The sequence below is a fragment of the Chelonoidis abingdonii genome, chromosome 1 (assembly GCF_003597395.2).
Source record: "Chelonoidis abingdonii isolate Lonesome George chromosome 1, CheloAbing_2.0, whole genome shotgun sequence".
NCBI lineage: Eukaryota > Metazoa > Chordata > Testudines > Testudinidae > Chelonoidis > Chelonoidis abingdonii.
In genome coordinates, this window is record NC_133769.1 from 317,224,454 (window position 1) to 317,246,454 (window position 22,001).

At 44.5% G+C, this 22,001-nt stretch overlaps 1 protein-coding gene across 1 annotated transcript in view; it reads right to left on the bottom strand.

Moving 5' to 3' along the window:
• Window positions 1-22,001, bottom strand: part of NEK5 (NIMA related kinase 5) — a 76,656-nt gene that overhangs the window by 23,013 nt on the left and 31,642 nt on the right. The window contains exons 9-17 of the mRNA XM_075061610.1: window positions 16,002-16,202; window positions 14,281-14,359; window positions 8,138-8,274; window positions 6,327-6,520; window positions 3,993-4,059; window positions 3,525-3,644; window positions 2,739-2,822; window positions 2,534-2,638; window positions 730-810 (exon numbers count right to left, since the gene is read on the bottom strand). Coding sequence (XP_074917711.1) covers window positions 730-810; window positions 2,534-2,638; window positions 2,739-2,822; window positions 3,525-3,644; window positions 3,993-4,059; window positions 6,327-6,520; window positions 8,138-8,274; window positions 14,281-14,359; window positions 16,002-16,202 — 1,068 coding nt within the window. The remainder of the gene's footprint in view (window positions 1-729; window positions 811-2,533; window positions 2,639-2,738; window positions 2,823-3,524; window positions 3,645-3,992; window positions 4,060-6,326; window positions 6,521-8,137; window positions 8,275-14,280; window positions 14,360-16,001; window positions 16,203-22,001) is intronic.

Sequence of the window (22,001 nt, forward strand, 5' to 3'; positions counted from 1 at the left end):
AGGAAATGTTAATGGATTAATAGCCAGACCTAACTTTGACTGAACCTGAATTCAATTGGAGTATTTTTATACAGTACACCTCTACCCCGATATAACATGAATTCAGATATAACACGGTAAAGCAGTGCTCTGGGGGCTGCACACTCCAGTGGATCAAAGCAAGTTCGATATAACACGGTTTCACCTATAACGTGGTAAGATTTTTTGGCTCCTGAGGACAGCATTATATCGGGGTAGCAGTGTACTAGTATGCCTTGATAAAAAGATAACTAAGAGGAGATATGATAACTGTGTAGAGTATCTAAAGTGTAGCTGTAGCTGTGTTGGTCCCAGGACATTAGAGAGATCAGATAGGTAAGGAAATATCTTCAACTGGACCAACTTCTCTTGGTGAGAAAGACAAGCTGTCTAGCCACATAGAACTCTTCTTCATGTTGTCTCTCTCACCAAGAGAAGTTGGTCCAATAAAAGATATTACCTCACCCACCTTGTCACTAGAGTATCTAATGGGAGTCACTATCAAGTTGGGGGCAGGGTTGTGTTACCATGCTACTTTCCTTGATAACCCTTTGCTCCCACAGAAACTCTTCTCCAGCGATCCATAAAGTAGCACTGGTGTTGACTTGTATGCAACCTGCTTTCTAGGGCTATCATGGCATAGTGGGACAATCTGAGACAAACAGAGGAAAGCGATAAAGGAGAACAAAATAGGGCAATGATGTCAATTACCTTTGTTTTACATTTCTTTTCCAGGACTCTTCTCTCTTGCCAGTTCTGTAGTCTGATATGTTTTAAGTTTTCTTCAATATCCTTGAAGAAAAAAATAAAATGCTCATAAAGTTCAAAAAATACAATTATACATCCACTCTTCAGAACCAGGAGTATGTATAGACTATGTATAAAGTGTATGGTTTATAGTGTACATATATTAATTGCGCTGTATGAGTATTCTCCTGATTGCTTCACTGCTAATTGGAATGGAACAGCAAATAACTGCCAATGTTAGCTGACTTGGCAAAAAAAAAAAAGTTAGGAAACTTTTTGAAAAGTGCAAACCTCTGATTTTTCAAACTCCCATATTTAAAGAATACTTTGTCAGATTACCCCCAACAAACCAAACCGCTGCTCTGACACAGGACCAGTATAAGAAGTTTCAAACTAGAACTAGATGAATCTGAGAGTCAGTGAAAAATCAAGTTTAGAATGGAAATCTGGTTACAACCTTAACTGTGGAAAGACTAATTGCCCTCATCATGGCACTTAAAATGTTATTTAATTATACCACTTCATTTTCCTACATCCAAAGCCATAACATAGCTACCTGTCAAATAAACAGAAAAAAATAGCATATTCTAAGGGGTCAGGTGCATCACCATCTTCCTAATAAAATATCCAAACAATTTTTGGATTTTAATTAACACGTGAAGCATAAGAAAACTCTCTCAAATACGTGGAGCAAGTCCACGAACACAGCTGAAGTCAAGGAGGTGCTTAGTCCACAGCTCCACTGTGCCATCTATTAGATGTTAGGAGAATGGGTTTCTGTGCTGTTTTAATCCTGATTTCCCATAAACTGGCTGTGCCCTTGATTTAAACGGGCACTGAATCAGGTCCCAGACGCAAGTGGTCTCAATATACTCTGTTGTCTCTAGTATAAAGAAATAAACTACCTGGAGCCAAGTCACGCCTTTGAATTACATAGCACACTGGCATCATCCATTCCAAAATGTGCATGTCTATTTTCCACCAATTCCCCTGTTGCAACTCCCTGATAACCATCCTATAAAAAGAAATAGTCAAACTCCCAAAATAGTCAGGCCAAATCCTCTCCCTAGTCCAAGTAACTGGGCTAGCTGGCTGCTGCAGAAGTCTCCGTGGTCTGGAAAAGCGAGAATGGAGCCACTCTTCAGCTGCTAATCCCCCCTAAGAGCTGGAGTTGGTTTGCCAGCCCTTGGTGAGGAACAAGTGGAGGATCTATGCTACAGGAGATCCTCTGGCCCTACATCTCCTCCCAGCTTGTTCCCAAGTCTCTTCCTGGCCAAGAAGTCCCAATGGAATTTGGTTCTAACTCACTCCCTGTGCAGCCTCTGCAAGTCTTGCTCCTTCACAGCAAAACTGAACCTGCTTAGCTCTGCATGAAGCCATCTATACTCATGAAGATCTGCCTGCGTGAGTGGATTCCACTACATGCCTCTTTTAAAGCATGAAAAAAGAAACAGATTTCTTTAAATAAAGCAAAAGTACATCACAGTAAAAGTTGGGGAGAAACAACATTGACCTAAACAAATCAGGACCAAAGGAGAGAAACTTCTCAGGCTAGACATAAAATGAACATAGGGACATAAAATCTCACATGCAGTAAAAAGTGACTCTATCGGATCTAAGTTATTTTTCATGTGTTCCTTATTTCCTTGACTATTATTTCTCAGAGTTCTCAGAGAAATAGACTAGAGGTGTGCAGGATCACATTAACTTACTGTATTTTAGTTACTTTGCAGTAATGTGTTCAAACTCGATTACAGAATGTTGGTACCTGGACTGGTTCTTCTCTTCTTCCAAGAGTATCTTTTGGATTGGGCTGGCCCCCAGCTTTCCCATGTTTCACAAGATAGGTTTTGTCTTTTATTTGTGGATTCTCCTAAAGGATATATTTACAAAATGCTTATTTCAGTTACTGTGTAAATTAGATATTGACTTTAAATGATCGCTTCTGGAACTGTGTAGGGGGGAGTTGTTACCTGCAATGCTCCTGCTTTGAATCTAAGTTCTTTTACATCACTGTGGTACTGTTGCCGAATTTTCTGTAATTGTTTCAGGTATTCCTGTTAAACAGCACCAAGTTTAGAATATTGTGCATGCAGTTTCCCTTAGAAACAACATTTTTAAAGAAAAAATAATACATGGACATCCAAATTATCTGTATAACTATATATATAATATTGATTCTACCTTAATATTTTAATGTAGTTACATTTGTTTTAATAAGTAAGTTCGTTATAAATTAAATACATTAGCATATAATTTTTGTGAATCCATATCAGAAGTACTGGTAAGAATTATTACTATTTTATCAATCATACAAAAGCATCACAGAATCAAGTACAGTTTATATAAAAAATATAAGTAATCTCCATGGGTAACAATATATGGCGTAAATAGCATCTCTAAATGTGGTAGAGAAGGGTGAAACTGGGAACAAAAACTAAGAGAATAATACATCTTTTAGTTTGTGCACATGGGGACTCATTCTCCTCTCACACTGTTTTTACAACAATGTAATTCTACTGACTTCAAAGGAAGTGAGATCAAAATCAGGACTGTGTTCTTTCATATGGCTACGCAAATCAGCTTCTTGTACCAGGACCTTACCAGGTGGTGACGGTGCTATACAACCTGCATATGAATCCAGCTAATACTCTACTTGTGGACAGGGCAAAGAGTATCATTTTTCACAAATTGAAAGTATAATTGCCAATTAGTATAATATAATGGCTCTGGCCAACTAAGATGAACGTGTCTTTTACCTCTTCTTTCATTTCATTCCTTCTAGCCAGATCCCTCTGATGGTTTTTGAGCTGCTCTTCTATCACTTCCTGCGGCTGGATCTGGTTGTGACTTGGGTCAGCAGAGGATGGTCGTAGACCCTGTTGATATGCAAAAGATCATTTCCAGAGCAAAGGAATTTCCATTTAGAGATTTTTCTCTTCTGAGTTCCCTGCCCCCACCCCATACACCCCAGTCAAAAGCGCCATAAATACAGTACTATTTCAGGGAGAAATAGTTATAATAGTATTTTGCATTAGGAAGTTTTTCTTACAATAAAAAGTAAAACCTTGAGAAAAAAATTGTGGAGTAAATCAATTAAAACATTACAGCAGAGTTTCCTATTTGTCAGTGCTATATTTTGCTGTGAGAAAGACATAAGTTCATTTCCTGGGCTTTCACTCATTTCCACTTCAGTGACTGTATTCTATAATTCAGTTTATACATACCAACTGCTTTTCAACTTTCATCTTGTACTGCTGGGCTTCAAGCTGTCTTTGAAGATACTCTGCAGGCCTGACAGAACACAATGACATTCAGCTATGATATTTTTGTTTACAACTTTCAGCAAATTATACTAACATGGAAGCTCCCTATATATTGTGATGGGGCAAGGCCAGATGGCTACAGTAAAGTACTGAGAAACAGGTATGTTAGCCCCAGGCTAAACAAATCCCTAGTACCCTGGTAACCAAATGGCAGTTGCTCCAGGTTAATCAAGGCACCTGGAGCCAATTAAGATCTTTCTAGAAGGCAGTAGAGATAGCTACTTTAATTAGAACACCTGCAGCCAATCAAGGCAGGCTACATCAGGGCAACCTGGTTAAAAAAGGGCAGCTCAACCCCAGTCAGGCAGAGAGGCGGCAGAGGAGAAGGGAGTGGTGGTGAGGAGCTGGGAGCAGAAGGCAAAAGGAATGAGCAGTGAAGAGTGGTATCGGCTGAAGGAACTCGAGAGGACACAGCGTTATCAACACAGGAGAGGCTGTGGGGGGATAATGAAGGTGTTTGGAGGAGGGCAATGTGGAAGTAGCGCCAGGGAGTTGTAGGCTGTCAGCAGACTGGTACAGGAGGCCTATGACAGTGCTCGATCGCACAGGGCCGCACTGAGCTTGGAACCCGAGTAGAAAGCGGGCGCGTCGGGTTCCCCCAAGCGCCTCCCAAGCTCCTGATCAGACAGCAGGGAGGCTGACGCGCAGACTGTGGGTTCGACACACGAAGGAAGATACACCGAGGTGAACAAATTCTGCAGGGACCATCCAGCGTAGAGGAGAATGTTGTGCACGAACCAGATATCACAACCATCAGTAAGTTTTATTTATTACCCAGAAGTTCCTCTCCTGAAGTCTCACTATACTTGTCCTAACGTATGAACGAATGTACTATTAAGTAAAACAAACCATATATTCACCATTTGACTCTGGTCGCTTTGGCCGCCTCGTCCACCATCAAATTATACCAGTCTTCTGATTTGGAGAAATAGTAGGTAATAATGTATATTAAAAACAAAATACTCCTTTTGTAAGCAATTCACCGCCGACATAATACCAACCGTTTTTTAAGTTCCATGTCAATCCTAATATGTTGCTTTTCTGACTTCCTGTGGCCTGGTAACACCCTCATTTTGTATTAGTAGGGGTTTTCAGAATTTTTTTTTTTTTTACGTTGGCAAAACCAATAAAGCCGTCATTGTAGTTCTTGGTCCTCGTTTTTCGCATCAGGCCTTCTGAATGTACTGTCATTTCAAAGACACAACTCAACTTAGTTTGTGCTTAACTCCTATTTAGTATCAGAGGGGTAGCCGTGTTAGTCTGGATCTGTAAAAGCAGCAGAGAATCCTGTGGCACCTTATAGACTAACAGACGTTTTGGAGAGTGAGCTTTCGTGGGTGAATACGTGACGAAGTGGGTATTCACCCACGAAAGCTCACGCTCCAAAACGTCTGTTAGTCTATAAGGTGCCACAGGATTCTCTGCTGCTTTTATCCTGAATTTAGCCATCCTTAAGCCGGGTATCCTAAATTCAGTCATCCTTAACTGAGATATCCCCAACCCTGCCTTCTTTGACCAAAACCTTATAACCCAGCCTACCTTAACTGCAGCTTCCCAAACAAGTCACTATTTAAATCTGGCATCCCTGAATCCTTAACCTGGTCTACCTTATGCAATGCTTCTTAAACCCATTGGACAGACAGCCTCAGAAATAGGAGAACGCCTCCCACTGTGGAGCCTGAATGAGGAAGACTGTGAAGTTTATAAATGTTCAGGAGAAAGGAACCTTTCTGTGGAAGTTATAGTATAAGCTCTGCAGGAGGAAATCTCTCTGTGGCCTACCGGAACCCCAATCTCCAGGCTAGAGAACCGTATTGGTCCTGCTGTGTTTAGAGCCTTCAATTGAGGTCGGGGTGGCAGGACAGAGGGGAAGAACAGCTTTTAGCTCTTAAAAAGCATGTGTCCAGATAAAGATAGTTTTATTTCTCCCACAATATTTGGACTGGGAGCTGAACGGAAATCTAGGACAAGTTTCTACAATGAACTGTTTCAAACATCATGAAAATACATTCAGAAGTGAATCTCTAGGTTGAACTGGGTAGATAGAAATGGGCATTTCATTTTTTCTTGTTGAATCATATGTAATATAAGAACCACATCAAAACCTGAGCAGGAAAGGAATCACATGGAATGAGTGACTCTGCTTCTACAGCTCAACATTGCCACATGATCAGAAAGATTGAGGAGTCAAGATATTGGTGATTCTTCAGTAATTAAATTGAGGGAAAGGCTTACCACTCAGGTGGGGGTGGTGCAACTTGTCCTTTCTGTTTATAATACTCCTCGACACTTTGGTTGATGCGAGAAAGGTCATCTTGTACATAAAGTCTCTTCTGCAAGTTGTCAAGTTTATCATAGTAATGACCATAATGTCCATGTACTCTGGCAGCTTCTGGCCTTTCTGCCATCTTAAATCTGGAGCGCCAATGCTGAAAATACATATAACAGTTGAAATTTCAAAGGTAATGAATGATCATTCTTAACCCAAGACATAAAAACTAGCATCCAGCCTACCATCCTCTGCACTGGTCACATTTTTAAGGCAAGTTCCATTCCCACTCCTCATTTTCAGTTAGGTGATAATACTAGCTGTCTACACTATACCCAGGACAACTTCCCCATACCTTTTCACACCTCATCTAGAGGCTTCCTGGCTTCCAGAGGCATATTTTTCTTACTGCAGTCCTTTCCTGTCTACTCATTACTTCAGCTCTCCTCATTCAGGAGCTCTCCTCATTGTGAGTCAGCCAACAGTTCTTTGTGTCTATAAACTAGATACATGAGAGCTACTGTAATAAATTTTACTCACATTGCTCTGAAGCCATGAATGAATTCCAGGGGTGGCTTATTATGACACACTTTATTATGAAACTTGGTTATAAGGCAGCTCTATCTACACCTTTAACTACATTACAGGAGTTACCCAGGAGCAAGGTTTAATTTCTCAGATATACACAATTTTGATAGAAAAAGATGCTGATAAGAAAACAACCCAGCTGAAAAGATGGGAGAGGGATTTGGACAAAGAAATTGAGAAAGGGGATATACACCTTCAATTTGTATAGCTCAAAGACTTTAAAAAATATATAAATTACTGTATAAATGGCATATGACTCCAGTTTAGAGCCATCATATTTTTGCTAATAGGGTGGCTGCAGGGAAAGCGAAACATATTTGCACTTGTAGTGCTTTCGTCCAGGAATTTGACAGTTTTGGGAAGAAAATTACTTAAAAAGATTAATCTCATGACAAAACATCAGCTTCCTAGAGATCCCCTGACAGGCTTACTTAATTCTCTAGTAAAGGAGCTTCATTTTAAACAGAACAAATTATTTTATTTTGTTATTATTAGCAGTTGGACTTTGTATTGAACTTTATGGGAGAAATGTGATACACACCCCCTTCTTCTATGGAATTGTGGAATGGTAAAATATGGATTGTTCTTGTAGTGAAAAAACACAAGTACATACACAAGAAAAGTGCCAGAAAGAGGATAGGTACTGTACTTAGAAATTGGTCACTTCTTCTAACGTACTCAGAAAAGGAGGGGTCCTCAGCGGGCAAGCCAGAATATTTAGCCAGGTTGTTTGAGTGTTACTTATTCAGGATCAGGTTAATAATGTTTTATATAGTTACATAACATATTAACATAATATTTTGGGCCCGACCAATTTCACGGTCATAGGTTTTTAAAAATCATAAGTTTCATGATTTCAGCTATTTAAATCTGAAAATTCATAGTGTTGTAATTGTAGAGATCCTGACTCAAAAAGGAGTTGTGGGGGGATCACAAAGGTTATTGTAGAGGGTGAGGGGCTGCAGTAATGCTACTCTTACTTCTGCACTGCTGCTGGCGGTGGCGCTGCCTTCAGAGCTGAGCAGTTGGAGAGTGGCAGCTGCTGGCTGGAAGCCCAGCTCTGAAGGCAGAGCTGCTGCCAGCACCAGCGCAGAGTAAGGATGGCATGGTATGGTATTGCCACCCTTACTTCTGGGCTGCTGCTGCAGAGCTGGTCCCTCAAGCTCTGTAAGTCTTGTAGGCACAGTACCTGGGCAATAGGCTGCTGGACTCTTGAAGGAGGTTTCCATTCATTACTATGTAATAATTCCTGTTTCTTGACAGGTGCCACCATCCTGGACCTTGGAGGACGACGGTCCTGGACTCTCACTTTTTGAAGTTTAGGAACTTATTTAACAATAAAAAATATAATTGTAATCTTAATTATTCCTACTGTTCTTATTACATAATAATTATAAACTTGTAATAAAGTACGTATGTCTAATACACACTGAACAGTCTAATAAATATCCCTTTGGCCTTGTCTTCACTACAAAGTTTTGTCAGCAAACCAGTGAATGTGTACACAGCAATGCAACTTTTGACAGCAAAAATGCCCTGTTCTGGCGACAAAATAAAACCACGCCAACGAGAGACATAAGGCTTTTTGCTCAAAACTTTTGTCGACAAAGTGCCAGTGTAGATACCACACTTGATTTTATCACTTTATTTGACCTCCAGGAGATGTCCCACAATGCAGTTTGAACTCCACTGCCCTGCAGCCAGGTAAACAACCATCCACCTCTACCCTTTAGAAGTCCCGGGAATTTTTGAAATTCCATTTCCTGTTTGCTCGGCATGGAGAGGTCTCATCACATCTTCTCAGGTGACCATGGCAGGTTATCACACGAAATGCTCTCCTCCTTGGACCACTGTGAAGCTGCTGGATCTTATACTTAGTCCTGCCATGAGTACAGGAGACTAGACTAGATGACCTCTCAAGGTCTCTTCCAGTCCTATGATTCTATGATCTTCTCAGTATATGGGGAGAGGAGGCTGTGCAGTCCCAGCTGCATTTGAGCCATAGGAATTTGGATACCTAAGGGCAGATTGCTCGAGAATTGTGTGAAAAGGGCTATGATCGGGACATGCTGCAGTGCAGAGTGAAGATAAAGGAGCTGAGGCAGGCGTACCATAAGGCAAGGGAGGTAAACTGTTGCTCTGGTGCTGCACCTAAGACCTGCCAGTTCTGTAAGGAGCTGGATGCTATCCTCAGTGGTGACCTCTGCCACAAAGAGCCCCTTGGATACTACGGTGGGCCTGGAGGTGGTGGAAAGAGGACCTAGCTCAGAGGATGATGTAATTGATGAAGAGGTGGAGTTAGATGTGCAGCTTGCGGCAGGGTCGCTCAGTGGGGCAGCCAGCCAGGAACTGTTCACCACCCTAGAGGTGTCTAGCCAGTCTCAGCAGCTGCTCTTCGGTGAGCAAGAAGCAGGAGAGGAGATACCTGGTAAGTGGCTGTGTAGTACAGATATGGGTTCAGGGCACAGAAATGTGGGAGGCTTAGCTTCAAAAAGATTATGCAATTTACAACACACAGCTACGACTATGGGAATATTACCCTCATTAAGGTCTAACCTGCCATAAAGGCATTGCCAGCATGTCTTTAATCTGCCAAAGGTACATTCCACAGTCATCCAGCACCTACTGAGCCTGTTGTTGACCCGCTCCTTACTGCTGTCCAGGTTTCCCTTGTATAGTTTCATGAGCTATGGCTGTAAGAGGTATGCTGGGTCTCCCAGGATCACTATGGGCATTTCAACATCCCTTACTGTAATCTTCTGGTCTGGAAAGAAAGTCCCTGCTTGCAGCTTTCTGTACAGGCCAATGCTCCTGAAGATGTGTGCATCATGTACCTTCCTGGACTACCCCGTGTTGATGTCACTGAAACGCCCACAGTGATCTACAAGCGCCTGCAATACCATGGAGAAGTACCCCTTCCTACTGATGAACTCCATCCAATGTGATCTGGTGCCAAAATTGGAATATGTGTACCATCTATCGCCTCTCCACAGTTAGGGAAACTAATTTCTGCAAAGCCGTTCACTATTTCACACACATTTCCCAGAATCACGGTCCTTCGTAGCAGGAGGCAATTAATTACCCTGCACACTTGCATTAACGCAGCCCCAACAGTTGACTTCCTGACTCCAAATTGATTTGCGACAGACTGATAGCAATCTGAAGTCGCCAGCTTCCACACAGCAATTGCCAACACTTTGCTACTGATAGGGCAGCTCTTATTCTGGTGTCCTTGCGCCGAAGTGCTGGAGTGAGCTCCACACACAAGTTAGGTGGCTTTCCGCATCCAAAAGTTCTGTAGCCACTACTATTCATCCCACACCTGCATGATACGATCTCACCATTCGGTGCTTGTTTCCCTAGGCCAAAAGTGACAGTCCACCTCTACAGCTGTTCTGTGAATGCCAAAAGCAATCTAAAGTTGCTCCTATCCATATCACACAGCATGTCAGGCAACTGGGAGTCTTTTTCAGTTAAGAACTTTGCGATTAACTGCACTGCCATCCATGATGCCTTAATGATAGTTATGTAAGCAGAGTCAGGATGAGCTCTACCCTGACATCTGGTGGTGAATTATGGGAAGTGCGGAAAGAATGTCAGGAATGTGAAATCTCAAATATCTGCATGGGCACACCCAGCAAGGCAGCCTGGAATGGTTATTTTGACAGCTGAGATCCCCAATTTCTTTGTTATTGGGGCAGGAGGAAAAGAAAAGTGCTGGCACCCTAATTATGTTAATGAGGAACTATTAGACTGTTTTATGACAGAGATGATTCAACTTCAATTAAGTAGTACTTGCTAGACAAGGGACATGGGTTCCAAAAACCCAGCGAATTGAGAGAGGTTGGGGACTGGTGTGTGCACCTGATGGTATGGGCCCCTTTTGAGGGCCAAGAACACCAATTGCACATCCTCCTCTCTCCACTGTTAAAGAGTAGAGCTAATTTTGATTCCATTAGGAGTCCATCTAGAGACTGCTGAGCTGAATTCATGTTGGGCCAGTGATGCACCAGCACCAGGGCTCCCCTATTAAGAGCTGAAAGAGCTGAGCTGAGAATCACTGACTGCTGTGTTAACCAATGGAGGAGCCTGAAGACCTACCATTAAGTGGCTGGCAGAGTGGAGCAGTTTGCATCGTGTTGGAGCAGCCCATGGAACAGTGAGCAGAGTGAAGTGGTTTGCAGGGACAGCTGGAGGAGCGGCACAGCTGGTCGTGGTGAAGGCTGCAGCAGAACTCCACGGAGAGGCGGAGCAGTTGGCCCTGGCCCACGTAAGGTGCCCCTTAACACCCTGTGTGGACTCCCCCCCGCTCCAAACCAGTTCCACCAAGGCTGGGGGGTAAAACTCTGCAGAAAAACTCTTGAATTCTTGGGTGGCACTGACCAGAGACTTTTGGGTTGTTGGACTTTGGGGTGATTGGACTTAAGACCCTAAGGGGGAAAGGACATTGCCAAACATACTTAGAGGTGGGTTTATGTTTATGGTTTGTGTATAATCCTATTTGTGGTGTTTCTCCAATGGGATGCCGCATTGTTTCCTTCTTTTATTAAAAGGATTTTGCTACACTCAGACTCCGTGCTTGCGAGAGGGGAAGTATTGCCTCCTAGAGGCGCCTAGGGGGGTGATATGTAAGTGTCCAAGGTCACTGGGTGGGGGCTCGAGCTGGTTATGCATTGTGTTATTGAACTGAACCCCTGGATATTGAACCCAGCCCTTGTTGCTCCCAACTCAGAGGGGCAGAAGGGTTACAGTTATCAGAGCATAGGAAAGCAGTGCAGGATCCATCCCTTCTCACAAAGATTCCAAGGTTCACAGCAAAGAAGGGCCGTTGAAAAATTACGTGAAAGAAAGCCAGAAGCCCATGGTATGCTGGGACAAAAAGGGACAAAAAGTAATGTATCACAGAACATTGAGCCAGGTCCCAAGATGTGCCGCAATCCACTCCACCTTCCCACAACACTTAGCGACAGAAGGTGTCGAGCTGGACTGTTGGATAGGTACCCACAGTGCGCTGCTCACACTGTCAATGATAGTGCCCCAAGTGTGGATTCGCTCTGCCGACGGAGCGTGAGTGTAAACATGACAGACCAATTTTTATTATGCCAATTTTGGAGTGTTGATATCACTTTTGTCAACAAAACTTTGTAGTGTGGACAAGGCCTTTATAGTCCACCTTAACTAGATTAATAATACTATACACCTCACCTCATGCCTTACATCCAAAGAGTCCAAAGCTTTCTGAATGCATTAATTGAGTGAGATTCAGAACACTTTTTTGAGGAAGGTATCCTTTCACTCATTTTACAGATAAGTAAACTGAAGCACATAGAGATTTGTTCAAGCTTACACAGAGATTCAGTGCTAGACTCAAGAATAGAACGTAATAGTTTTGAGGTCCAGGGCTAGATTTCAATGCAGTTAGCCCCCTAACCTGCTTAGGCACATCTGTAAATCCCACTAGATGCTTAGCTGCACCTGTAGATCCCAAAATACTTTTGTAAATCTGGCCCTAGGTCAAGTCCTCTAACCATCAGACAACACTTCACCATAGTTCTTCAGAACCATAAGAAAAAAGAGCTGCAAAATGAGAAATTCAATTTATCCATGCCCTGGGTAAATTAAGAGGACTGTAAGCCACTCCAATTTGAGTCTCACAGTCAGGGCCATTGCAAAGACCTCAACACTAATGAAGAGAGGCGGTGCCCTTTGTGAGAAGGAAGTAGACTGTTAATATAGTCCTAAGTTTCTCCTGAGTATGGACTGTCAACTGCAAAGAGTATCATGACTAGGGAATTTATTGCAGCTAGCATCCAAGCTTATGGATAAAATTTTCAAAAATGCTTCTGTGACTTAGGAGCCAAGTCCCTTTTTCCAAAAATAACGTAGACACCAAGGAGCATCAATCTAATTGAAAGTCAGTGATATGTATGCTCCTCAGCGCCTAAGTCCCATTGGAACATGGGTCTTGGCTCCTAAGTCATTCTGGAACATCTGAAAATGTTATCCACAATTCCTAGAAGTTAAAAAACAAATAAAAAAGGAACCAACCAATATCTATGTCTGCAAATTTGTTTTAACTAACTTCTGCTCTTCTATAAGTAACATTGTGGAGTATTTGTGATATACTGAAGAACACAGACTGGGTATGTATACCTGACTTATCAGTGGGTGTCAGTTACTAATCCAACATTGTTGTCTTTCACATTTTGATCTACTGTATTATGTTATTTTGCAAAATGCTGTCAGCTGACAAAATAATACAATGTACTTGTCATGTTACTATTGAGATGTTTTATTTGTGCCACAAGTACAAATGAGATTATTATTATTTATTTTTACAGCACACAAAAGTGTGCTCAGTGCTTTGCACAATACATAGCAACACAATGACCCTGCCCAGATAAGCTTAAAATCTAATGATAGATGCAATGGATGAGTTGAGGAAGAACAAGGATTACAGCAATAAGAGTACGTGTTCAGTTAGTTAGGCATGTGCACTTAATAGTCCAAAGGTATGTTTGGTTTTTTAAATAATTATTATTATTGACTTTTCTTGTGGGTGATGAGGAAGGAGTGCTCCTTAAAGGGCATTTGTTCATATGACAAAATCACTGTGTAACGTAAAACATATAGTGGTCTGTGCCCCAGAAAAGTGCAGCATTGCAATAGCATATAGTTTGCAGGATAGGATTGGGGTACCTTGGCAGAGCCAAGCAAGGACACTTCTTCCAACAATGGCCTTGAACTACAGGTAGCTGCAAGGTATAGCAGTCTCTTAGTTTTGTAAATTATATTAAGTTTAACCACAAAAGTTATTTTAAATCACGGGTTCAGCACATCCCCATGACAGCTTCCACCAGCTGAGCTTCTACGGTGACCTGGATTTCAATGGAAGTTGCCTTTCGCTGGTGGAATATCTGGATAGGGCAGTGGTGTAAACAATGCCTGTCCTCCCTCCAGGGTGGAGTGTCTCTGCTGGTGAAGTTCTCTGCCCCTATATTAGCAATGCTAAATCAAACCCTTGATGTGCAAGTCACACTAAAAACTGCTGATAAAGGTAAGTCCATCACAACAATTATCATTGAATCATAGAATCATAGACTTTAACATCAGAAGGGACTCTTGTGATCATCTAGTCTGACCTCCTGCACAATGCAGGCCACAGAATCTCACCCACCCACTACTGTATCAAACCTGTGTCTGAGCTAATGAAGTCCTCAAACTGTATCACGCATCTTCACTTCTGGATAGTACTAAGATTAGTTTAGAACCAACATTAATTTATAATAATGTATGTATTTTACTATTATTATGTCATAAAACAAGACTTACCCTGCACCAGCTTGGCTACAGGCTGTGCTGCTGGTCTTTTTTTATGTATAACAGTGTGACTGAATTCTTCATGTATTACCTATAAGCAAAAAGCATCTGTTACAACTGTCTGTGCTGCATCTTGTTTAATAGATTCATAGATTTCAAGGTCAGAAGGTACTATTTGTGATCATTTAGTCCAATCTTCTGTATGTATAGGCCACAGAACTTCCCCAAAATAACTCCTAGAGCCGTGGCTCTCAAGCAGGGGTCCAGGGCCCCCTGGGGGGGCCACAAGCAGGTTTCAGGGGGGCTGCCAAGCAAGGCCAGCATTAGACTCACTGGGCCCAGGGCAGAAAGCCAAAGTCCCACCGTATGGGGCTGAAGCTCAGGGCCCTGAGCCCCGATACCTGGGGTTGAAGCTGAAGCCTGAGCAACTTATCTTCACAGGGGGCTCTTGTGGCGTGGGGCCCCAGGCAGTTGCCCTGCTTGCTACCCCCTAATGCCAGTCCTAGATTTGATATGCAAAAAAGCAGTTGTTGTGGCACAGGTGGGCCATGCAGTTTTTATAGCATGTTGGGCGGGGGGACCAGGGGGTTTACAAGAAAAAGGTTGAGGACTCCTATCCTAGAGCATATATTTTAGAAAAACAATCAATCAATTTAAAAATTGCCAGTGATGGAGAATCCACCATGACCCTGTGTAAGCTGTTCCAATGGTTAATTACTCTGCTGTTAACAAATTAACACCTTATTTCCCATCAGAATTTGTCTCACTTCAATGCCCAGCCACTGAATTGTGCTATACCTTTCTCTGCTAGATTGAAGAACCTATTATTAAATATTTATTTCCCATGTAGGTACTTTTAGACTGTAATCAATCACAGCTTGACCTTCTCTTTGTTTAGCAAAATAGACTCATGGAACTATATCACTATCAGGCAGGTTTTCGAGTCCTCTGATCATTCTCATGGCTCTTCTCTGAACCCTCTCCAATTTATCAACATCCTTCTTGAACTGTGGGCACCAGAACTGGGCACAGTATTCCATTAGAGGTTGCACAGTGCCAAATACAGAGGTAAAATAACCTCTCTACATCTATTCAAGATTCCTCCAATGATGGCCTTAGACCTTTTGGTCACAGCATCGCATTGGGAGCTCAGTATTCAGCTGATTATCCATCACAACCCCCAAATCTTTTTCAAGGTCATTGTTTCCCATGATAGACTTTCCCATGGTGTAAGTACAGGCTATTTCTTTGTTCCTAGATGTATACATTTACATTTACCGATATTAAAATGCAAACTGTGAGTCCTGCTTACCAGCGAGCAAGATTGCTCTGCATCAGTGATCTGTCCTCTGCTTTTTCTTTTACCACACCCCCCAATTTTTGTGTCATCTGCAAACTTTATCAATGACGATTTTGTGTTTTCTTCCAAGTCATTAATAAAAATGTTTAATAGGTCCAAGAACCAATCCCTGTGGGACTCACCCCACTAGAAATACCCATTTGCTTATGATTCCCCATTTATAATTACATTTTGAAACCTACCAGTTAGCCAGTTTTTAATCCATTTAATGTGTAGTTTTTTAATCAAGATGTCATGCGGTACCAAGTCAAATGCCTTGCAGAAGTCTACGCATATTATGTCAATACTATTACCTTTATCAACCAAACTTGTAGACTAATTAAAAAAAGAATAAGGATGTGTCAAAGTTCTGGCAGCAACACAAGAAACTCACTTCAGGGGGCAAGTAGTTGGTAATGCGCTTCTCCAAGAAGGGCTTCTTTAATATGGAATTGATAGATGGTCGATCTCTTGGAGATATTTTAAACAGCTGGGAAATTAAAATCCTCAGGTCATAGGAATACTTTGGAGACACTGGGATAAAATGTCCTCTGCAGATGTTCAGCACCAGCTGGTGTAAACTGCTGCCTTCAAACTGAACAATAAAATATATCAATCAATAATAATTACTGCCACTTGATATAGGAGGTAATGACTGCACACTGCCATTTAAAATCAGTAAGCAAGATCACTGCAGCAAGAAGGGAGGGTACCTGGCACTTTTCTCAGTACCGTTCCCATGCCAGCCTTTCTGCCCCCTCAATCAATACTGCTCGGTGTGACATCTACATGATTTTATAGGCAGAGTGGGAGCTTAGCGTCTGCTGCTTCCACGAAGCTGTTCCTCTCCGGTCACTCTGATCAGCCTCTACTTTACTTTCTATTCCACATACAGCTCAAGAGCGGCACACCAATCAAAGGAATGCTCCTTCCTGTAATGCGTTGTGTCTAGTTTCTTCTGGCATTAACATGCTTCCATATCAAATCAAAGTGTTTGGAAAATGTTTCCAGAACTCTACATGAATTTGGATTTCAAAATCTGCAATAAATTAGATCAATATTTTCAAACTTGGGCATCTAAAGTTAGGCACCTAAAGCCATATTTAAGCACTCAGGTTTGACTTTAGTGCTTTCTTTAGTATATCTTCATACATAAATTCCCATTGCAGTTTCATTTGGACAAGAGATTCTTCTTTATTTCCTGTTACTTACACAGTGTTGCTGTGCACTATTAAACAGTAGCCATGTTCCATTCCAAAGACAGATGCATTTTAATGCTGGTTGATTCTTATACATAAAAGTTAGTAAAATGCCTTGGGATCTTCTAGGATAAAAGGCACACAATGATTTCTTCCACTGTCTCCCACTTTGCCATTTAATTCTAATTAGCTGAGATGCCAGTGCCTTCCTAAAGGCTAGGGCTTTGTCTGGTCCACACTGGATGTTCTGAAGCTTCCACCTCCCAATTCCTAGCTCCAGGACAGCTCTCACCTAAAAAGTAATGATTCAGAAGTGTATCTGGCCTAAGTGTGTTGGAGGTGAACGCACTTAGAATAAAAATAGCAGTGCTGTGTGGAAGAACACAGTGTGTGTCTGTGTGTACATTTCACTTTGTTTCAATATGCCCAAAACAGACTTCATGTGAGAAATTAAAGTAAAGAATTGAGGAGCATATTCTAATACCAACTCCATTAAATTGCAAATGTTTCCTTCCAACAGCTGTCTTTGAAATACTCTCATTGCAACAATTTTCTGCCTTGTTCAATCTTTTTTTGAAATAATATGATATTAGTCAGATTGTGAATATACTTACCGGATGCTTTAAAGTGCACAGCTCATAGAGGACACAGCCAAGAGACCAAATATCTCTGTGGATGAAAGCCATTCAAATGTCAGGAGAACGCCTCTAACATTTTCATAGTATAGTACAATCCGCTCACTTCAGCATTCAAACTACTTGAAGATACTTCACCAAAAGTTGTTGATATTGTAATTTGTAGAGAGATTTGTGCCAAATCTAATCTGGAAAAGACAGTTACCTTTTCTGTAACTGGTGTTCTTCGAGATGTGTCGCTCACGTCCATTTCACAATAGGTGTGCGTGCTTGCCATGTGCATAGGTGCCAGAAGTTTTTCCCCTAGCAGTACCGGAAGGGGAGCGCCCCTAGTGACCCTTGGAGTGGTACCTCTATGGCTCGGTATAAGGGGCGCTGCACTTCCCCCACCCTCAGTTCCTTCTTCCTAGACCAGTCCGACAGTGGGGAAGGAGGGCGCGTCATGGAATGGACATGAGCAACACATCTCGAAGAACACCAGTTACAGAAAAGGTAACTGTCTTTTCTTCTTCAAGTGACTGCTCATGTGCATTCCACAATAGATGATTCCAAGCTGTATCTGTTGGAGGTGGGTAGGAGTTTACAGACTCTCGGGACAGAGCACAGCCCTGACGAACCCGGCGTCCTCCCTGGTTTGGGAGACGATCACATAACGTGAGATGAACATTTGAACCGAAGACCACGTGGCAGCCCTACATATCTCCTGAATGGGAACATGGGCTAAAAAGCTGGCCGATCAGGCCTGCGCCCTTGTCGAATGCGCACTCACAATCGGCAGCAGGGGGACTCCAGCCAGGTCATAACAGGTACGAATACACACGGTGATCCAGTTGGAGAGTCGCTAGTAGAGATTGGCTGACCTCTCATGCATTCGGCTGAGGCAATGAACAGCTGCGAGAGGACTTCCTGAACGGCTTAATCTGCTCCAGGTAAAAGGCCAGAGCTCATCTCACATCCAGCATGTGGATGTGGCGCTCCTCACTGGACACATGGGGCTTGGAACCAAGCACCGGCAGGAAGATGTCCTGACCCATGTGGTAGGTGGAGACCACCGTGGGGAGGAACCAAGGACGTGGTCAGAGCTGGACCTTATCCTTGTGGACCACCACGTATGGGGGCAAGAGGTGTGACCAGGAGCACACAGCTAGCGGCTCAAACAGGGGACCTGTCAACCAGGCCAGCACCAAGTTCAAGTCCCACTGTGGGACTGGGGGCCTAACGTACACGAAAAGACAATCCAATCCCTTGAAGAATCGGCCAGTCATAGATTGGGAGAATATCGTGTGGCCCTGCACCAGTGGGTAGAAGGCCGATATGGCTGCCAAATGCACCTTGACGGATGAGGGCACTAGGACCTGGGCTCTAAGGTGAAGGAGGTAGTCTAAAATGAGCTGGATTGGAGCCACCACGGGCAAAACACTCCAAACTGCTGCCCACTGAAAACTGAGACCATTTTGTCAAATAGGCCCAATGTGTGGAGGGCCATCTTCTTTCCAAGAGGATGTACTGAACCCCTTCCGAGCATGTCTGTTCCTCCCGGCCTAACCACTGAGCAGCCACATTATAAGGTGAAGTGCCACTAGGCTGAGGTGGAGAAGGCAGCGCTGGTCCTGAGAGAACAGGTACAGGAAGGATGATAACAGCCACGTGGGGGGCGACACCCAGGCTCATGACAGTCCCGTACCAATGTCGCCTGGGCCGTGCCAGGGCAATCAGGAGCACCCGGGCCCTCTCAGTTTTTATCTTCTCCAAGACCTTGCTGATCAGTGGGAACTGGGGGGGAAGGCATAGAGAAGCTGGCCCAACCAGCACAGGAGGAAGGCATCGGAGATGGCGCCTGTGCCCAACCCCTCCCTGGAGCAGAAGTGGGGACACCGGGAGTTCTGACGTGTCGCAAACAAGTCCACCTGGGGAGTGCCCCACTCTTGGAAAATCCTGGGCACCACCTCTGGGTGTAGAGACCACTTATGCTGAGAGGAGAAATCTCGGCTCAGGTTATCTGCCTGTGAGTTCCGGGTGTGTGGTAAGTGGTGGGCTTGTAGGCAAATATCGTGGGCTATATAGAAGTCCCACAACCTGAGGGCTTCCTAGCAGAGGAGCGAGCCCCGCCTTGCCTGTTGATGTAAAATATTTGAGGCTGGATTGTCTGGCTTGGGTGGGAGCGTGCTGCGGCTTAAACTTGGTCCCGGCAGGGTCTTAAGCCTTGTGCAGGAATCTTTCAGGCCTTGCAATTTCACGTCCATCTGTTCCGCAAACAGGGCCTTGCCATTGAACGGAAGGTCCTGCAAGGACTTCTGTGCCTCTCTGGACAGCCAGACAGCAGGAGCCACGATGCCCTCCTCATGGACACCGCGGAGGCCATAGACCGTGCAGGCGTATCTGGGGCATCTGATGCTGCCTGAAGGGTGGCCCTGGCAGCCGCTGTACCCTCCTCCATCAGAGCTTTGAACTCCTTCTTGTCACAAATAAACTCATACCTCCCCAGGAGGGCTTGGTGGTTTGCCACCCTTAACTGGAAACTTGAGGATGAATAAACCTTTCTCCCGAATAAGTCCAGCCTCCTTGAGTCTTTATTTTTCTGAGTAGGGGCCGATTCACCCTACCTCTCTCTGTGGTTGACCGATTTGACCACCAGGGAATTGGGGGCAGGGTGGGAGTACAGGTATTCATACCCCTTGATAGGCACAAAGTACTTCCATTCCTCCCTCTTAGAGATGGGGAGCAAGGAAGCCGGGGTTTGCCACAAGGCATTTTAAAGCTTTGCCACCCCTTCGTGGAGTGGGAGGGACACTCTGCCCGGTGCCAAGGCCAAGAAGATGTTGAAGAGGGAGTCCGAGGGTTCTTCTATCGTCTTGGCTTGAAGTTGAAGCTTGATGCCACCCTTTTCAACTGTTTCTGGTGGGCCTTAGAGTCCTCATGCAGAACAGGTGGAGGAGGAGCCATAAGAGCCTCATCAGGGGAGGATGAGGATGGGGGTGCGGTACTCTGAGTACCCACCAGTGCCTGAAGTCCCACTACCTGGTCGCCCTCTGAGCATGGAATCAGAGATGAACACCCCACCGACTCCTTCCTGGGAGGCTAAGATAGGGAGGCCGACAGTCTCTCCAAGGCCCCGGCCACCGAGCAAGCCACCACTGGGGGCTGTGTTGGGGGCCACAAGGCCATTGGTATCACAGTGCCGGCCAAGGAGCCCGGTGCCACTTCACCTGCTGTGGCACCAGTGGAGCTGGCTGCTCAGCCTGACTAGCCTGTTCCATCAACTGATGACTATGAAGGCAAGCCGGGCTGGCGTACGACCTGCCACTCTCCTGGGACTGGGAGGCATCAGGAATGGTGCCGACCACAAGACCATGATCCCGGCATGCAGAAGCGGGAGTACCACCAGTAGCAGCTGCTCCATGAAGGGCTCTGCGATGGGGAGGTGCCAGGCGAGACTAAGAATGGGAATGGTGTTGATGCCCATACTGCGACGGGCTATGATAGCCTCTTGGAGACGAAGACCTCTAGTGCTGTCTGTCCCGGTCGCAACGGGGCATGCTCTCCTTGCGAGGTCTACGGTCTCTCGAGGTGGAGCGGTGCCTGGAACTCCTTCCAGTTGGTACTCAGACAGACAATCTGGTGGGAGTCGATGGGAACCGGCACAGGGCAGTCACTGAGCGGCGAACGGCATCGGGAACATTTCCTAGACTGCAAACGGTACCGACCAGGCAGCGACTGCGGAGATCCAAGCGGTGGCTTGCCTCTGGAGCAGGGAGCCAACAGTGGTGGTGCCCCTGGCACCAACAGAGAAATAACGTCCCAGGCTGCTTGCAGGGCGTGAAGGGCACCCGGACGTCTGGGGAGGTCAGCGCAGAGTGGGCCGGACTGCTTTGCTCAACCTGAGTCAGGGGCCTGGAGGCCAGTGGGAATCAAGAACTTCCCAACATGGGTCTAGTCTCTCCCCTGGTCTTGCTCTGGTGTCTCGGTGAAGAAGACCTCCTCTTAGACTTTTTGGCCTGCCCTGTGGATGGGGAGCAGTGCCGGCTGGTGGAAGGCACCGAAGGGTCACTGTGCACCGATGCTGTGGTACTCAGTGCCGACTTGGAACAGCACACCAGAGTCAGGGTCAATGCCAACTCCATCAGAATGGCTTGGAGCCAAATGTCCCTTTGGGCTTGAAGGATCTGCAAATCTTGCAGCAATCGCTGAGCTGGTTTTCCCTCAGACAGTGTAAATAGTCCACTTGCAGATCATGCACTGGCATCGGCCGCTTGCAAGTGTCGCACAACTTATAGCCTGGGGCACAAGGCATGCCCCAACCCGGGCGCAGTAAACTAACATGAAATTAAAACTACAGGTACTACTAACTATGAATGAACAAGAGTTCAAGAGGGAAGCTGCAGCCAAGCTGGAGCAGAGCAGTTCCAACACACCTTTACTGGCAGCAAGAAGGAACTGAGGGTGGGGGGAGCGCACAGAGCCTCTTTGTCATAAACAGATAGCTAAGGGTTAATGTTTCTTTTACCTGTAAAGGATTAACAAAGGGAACCAAACACCTGACCAGAGGACCAATCAGAAAAC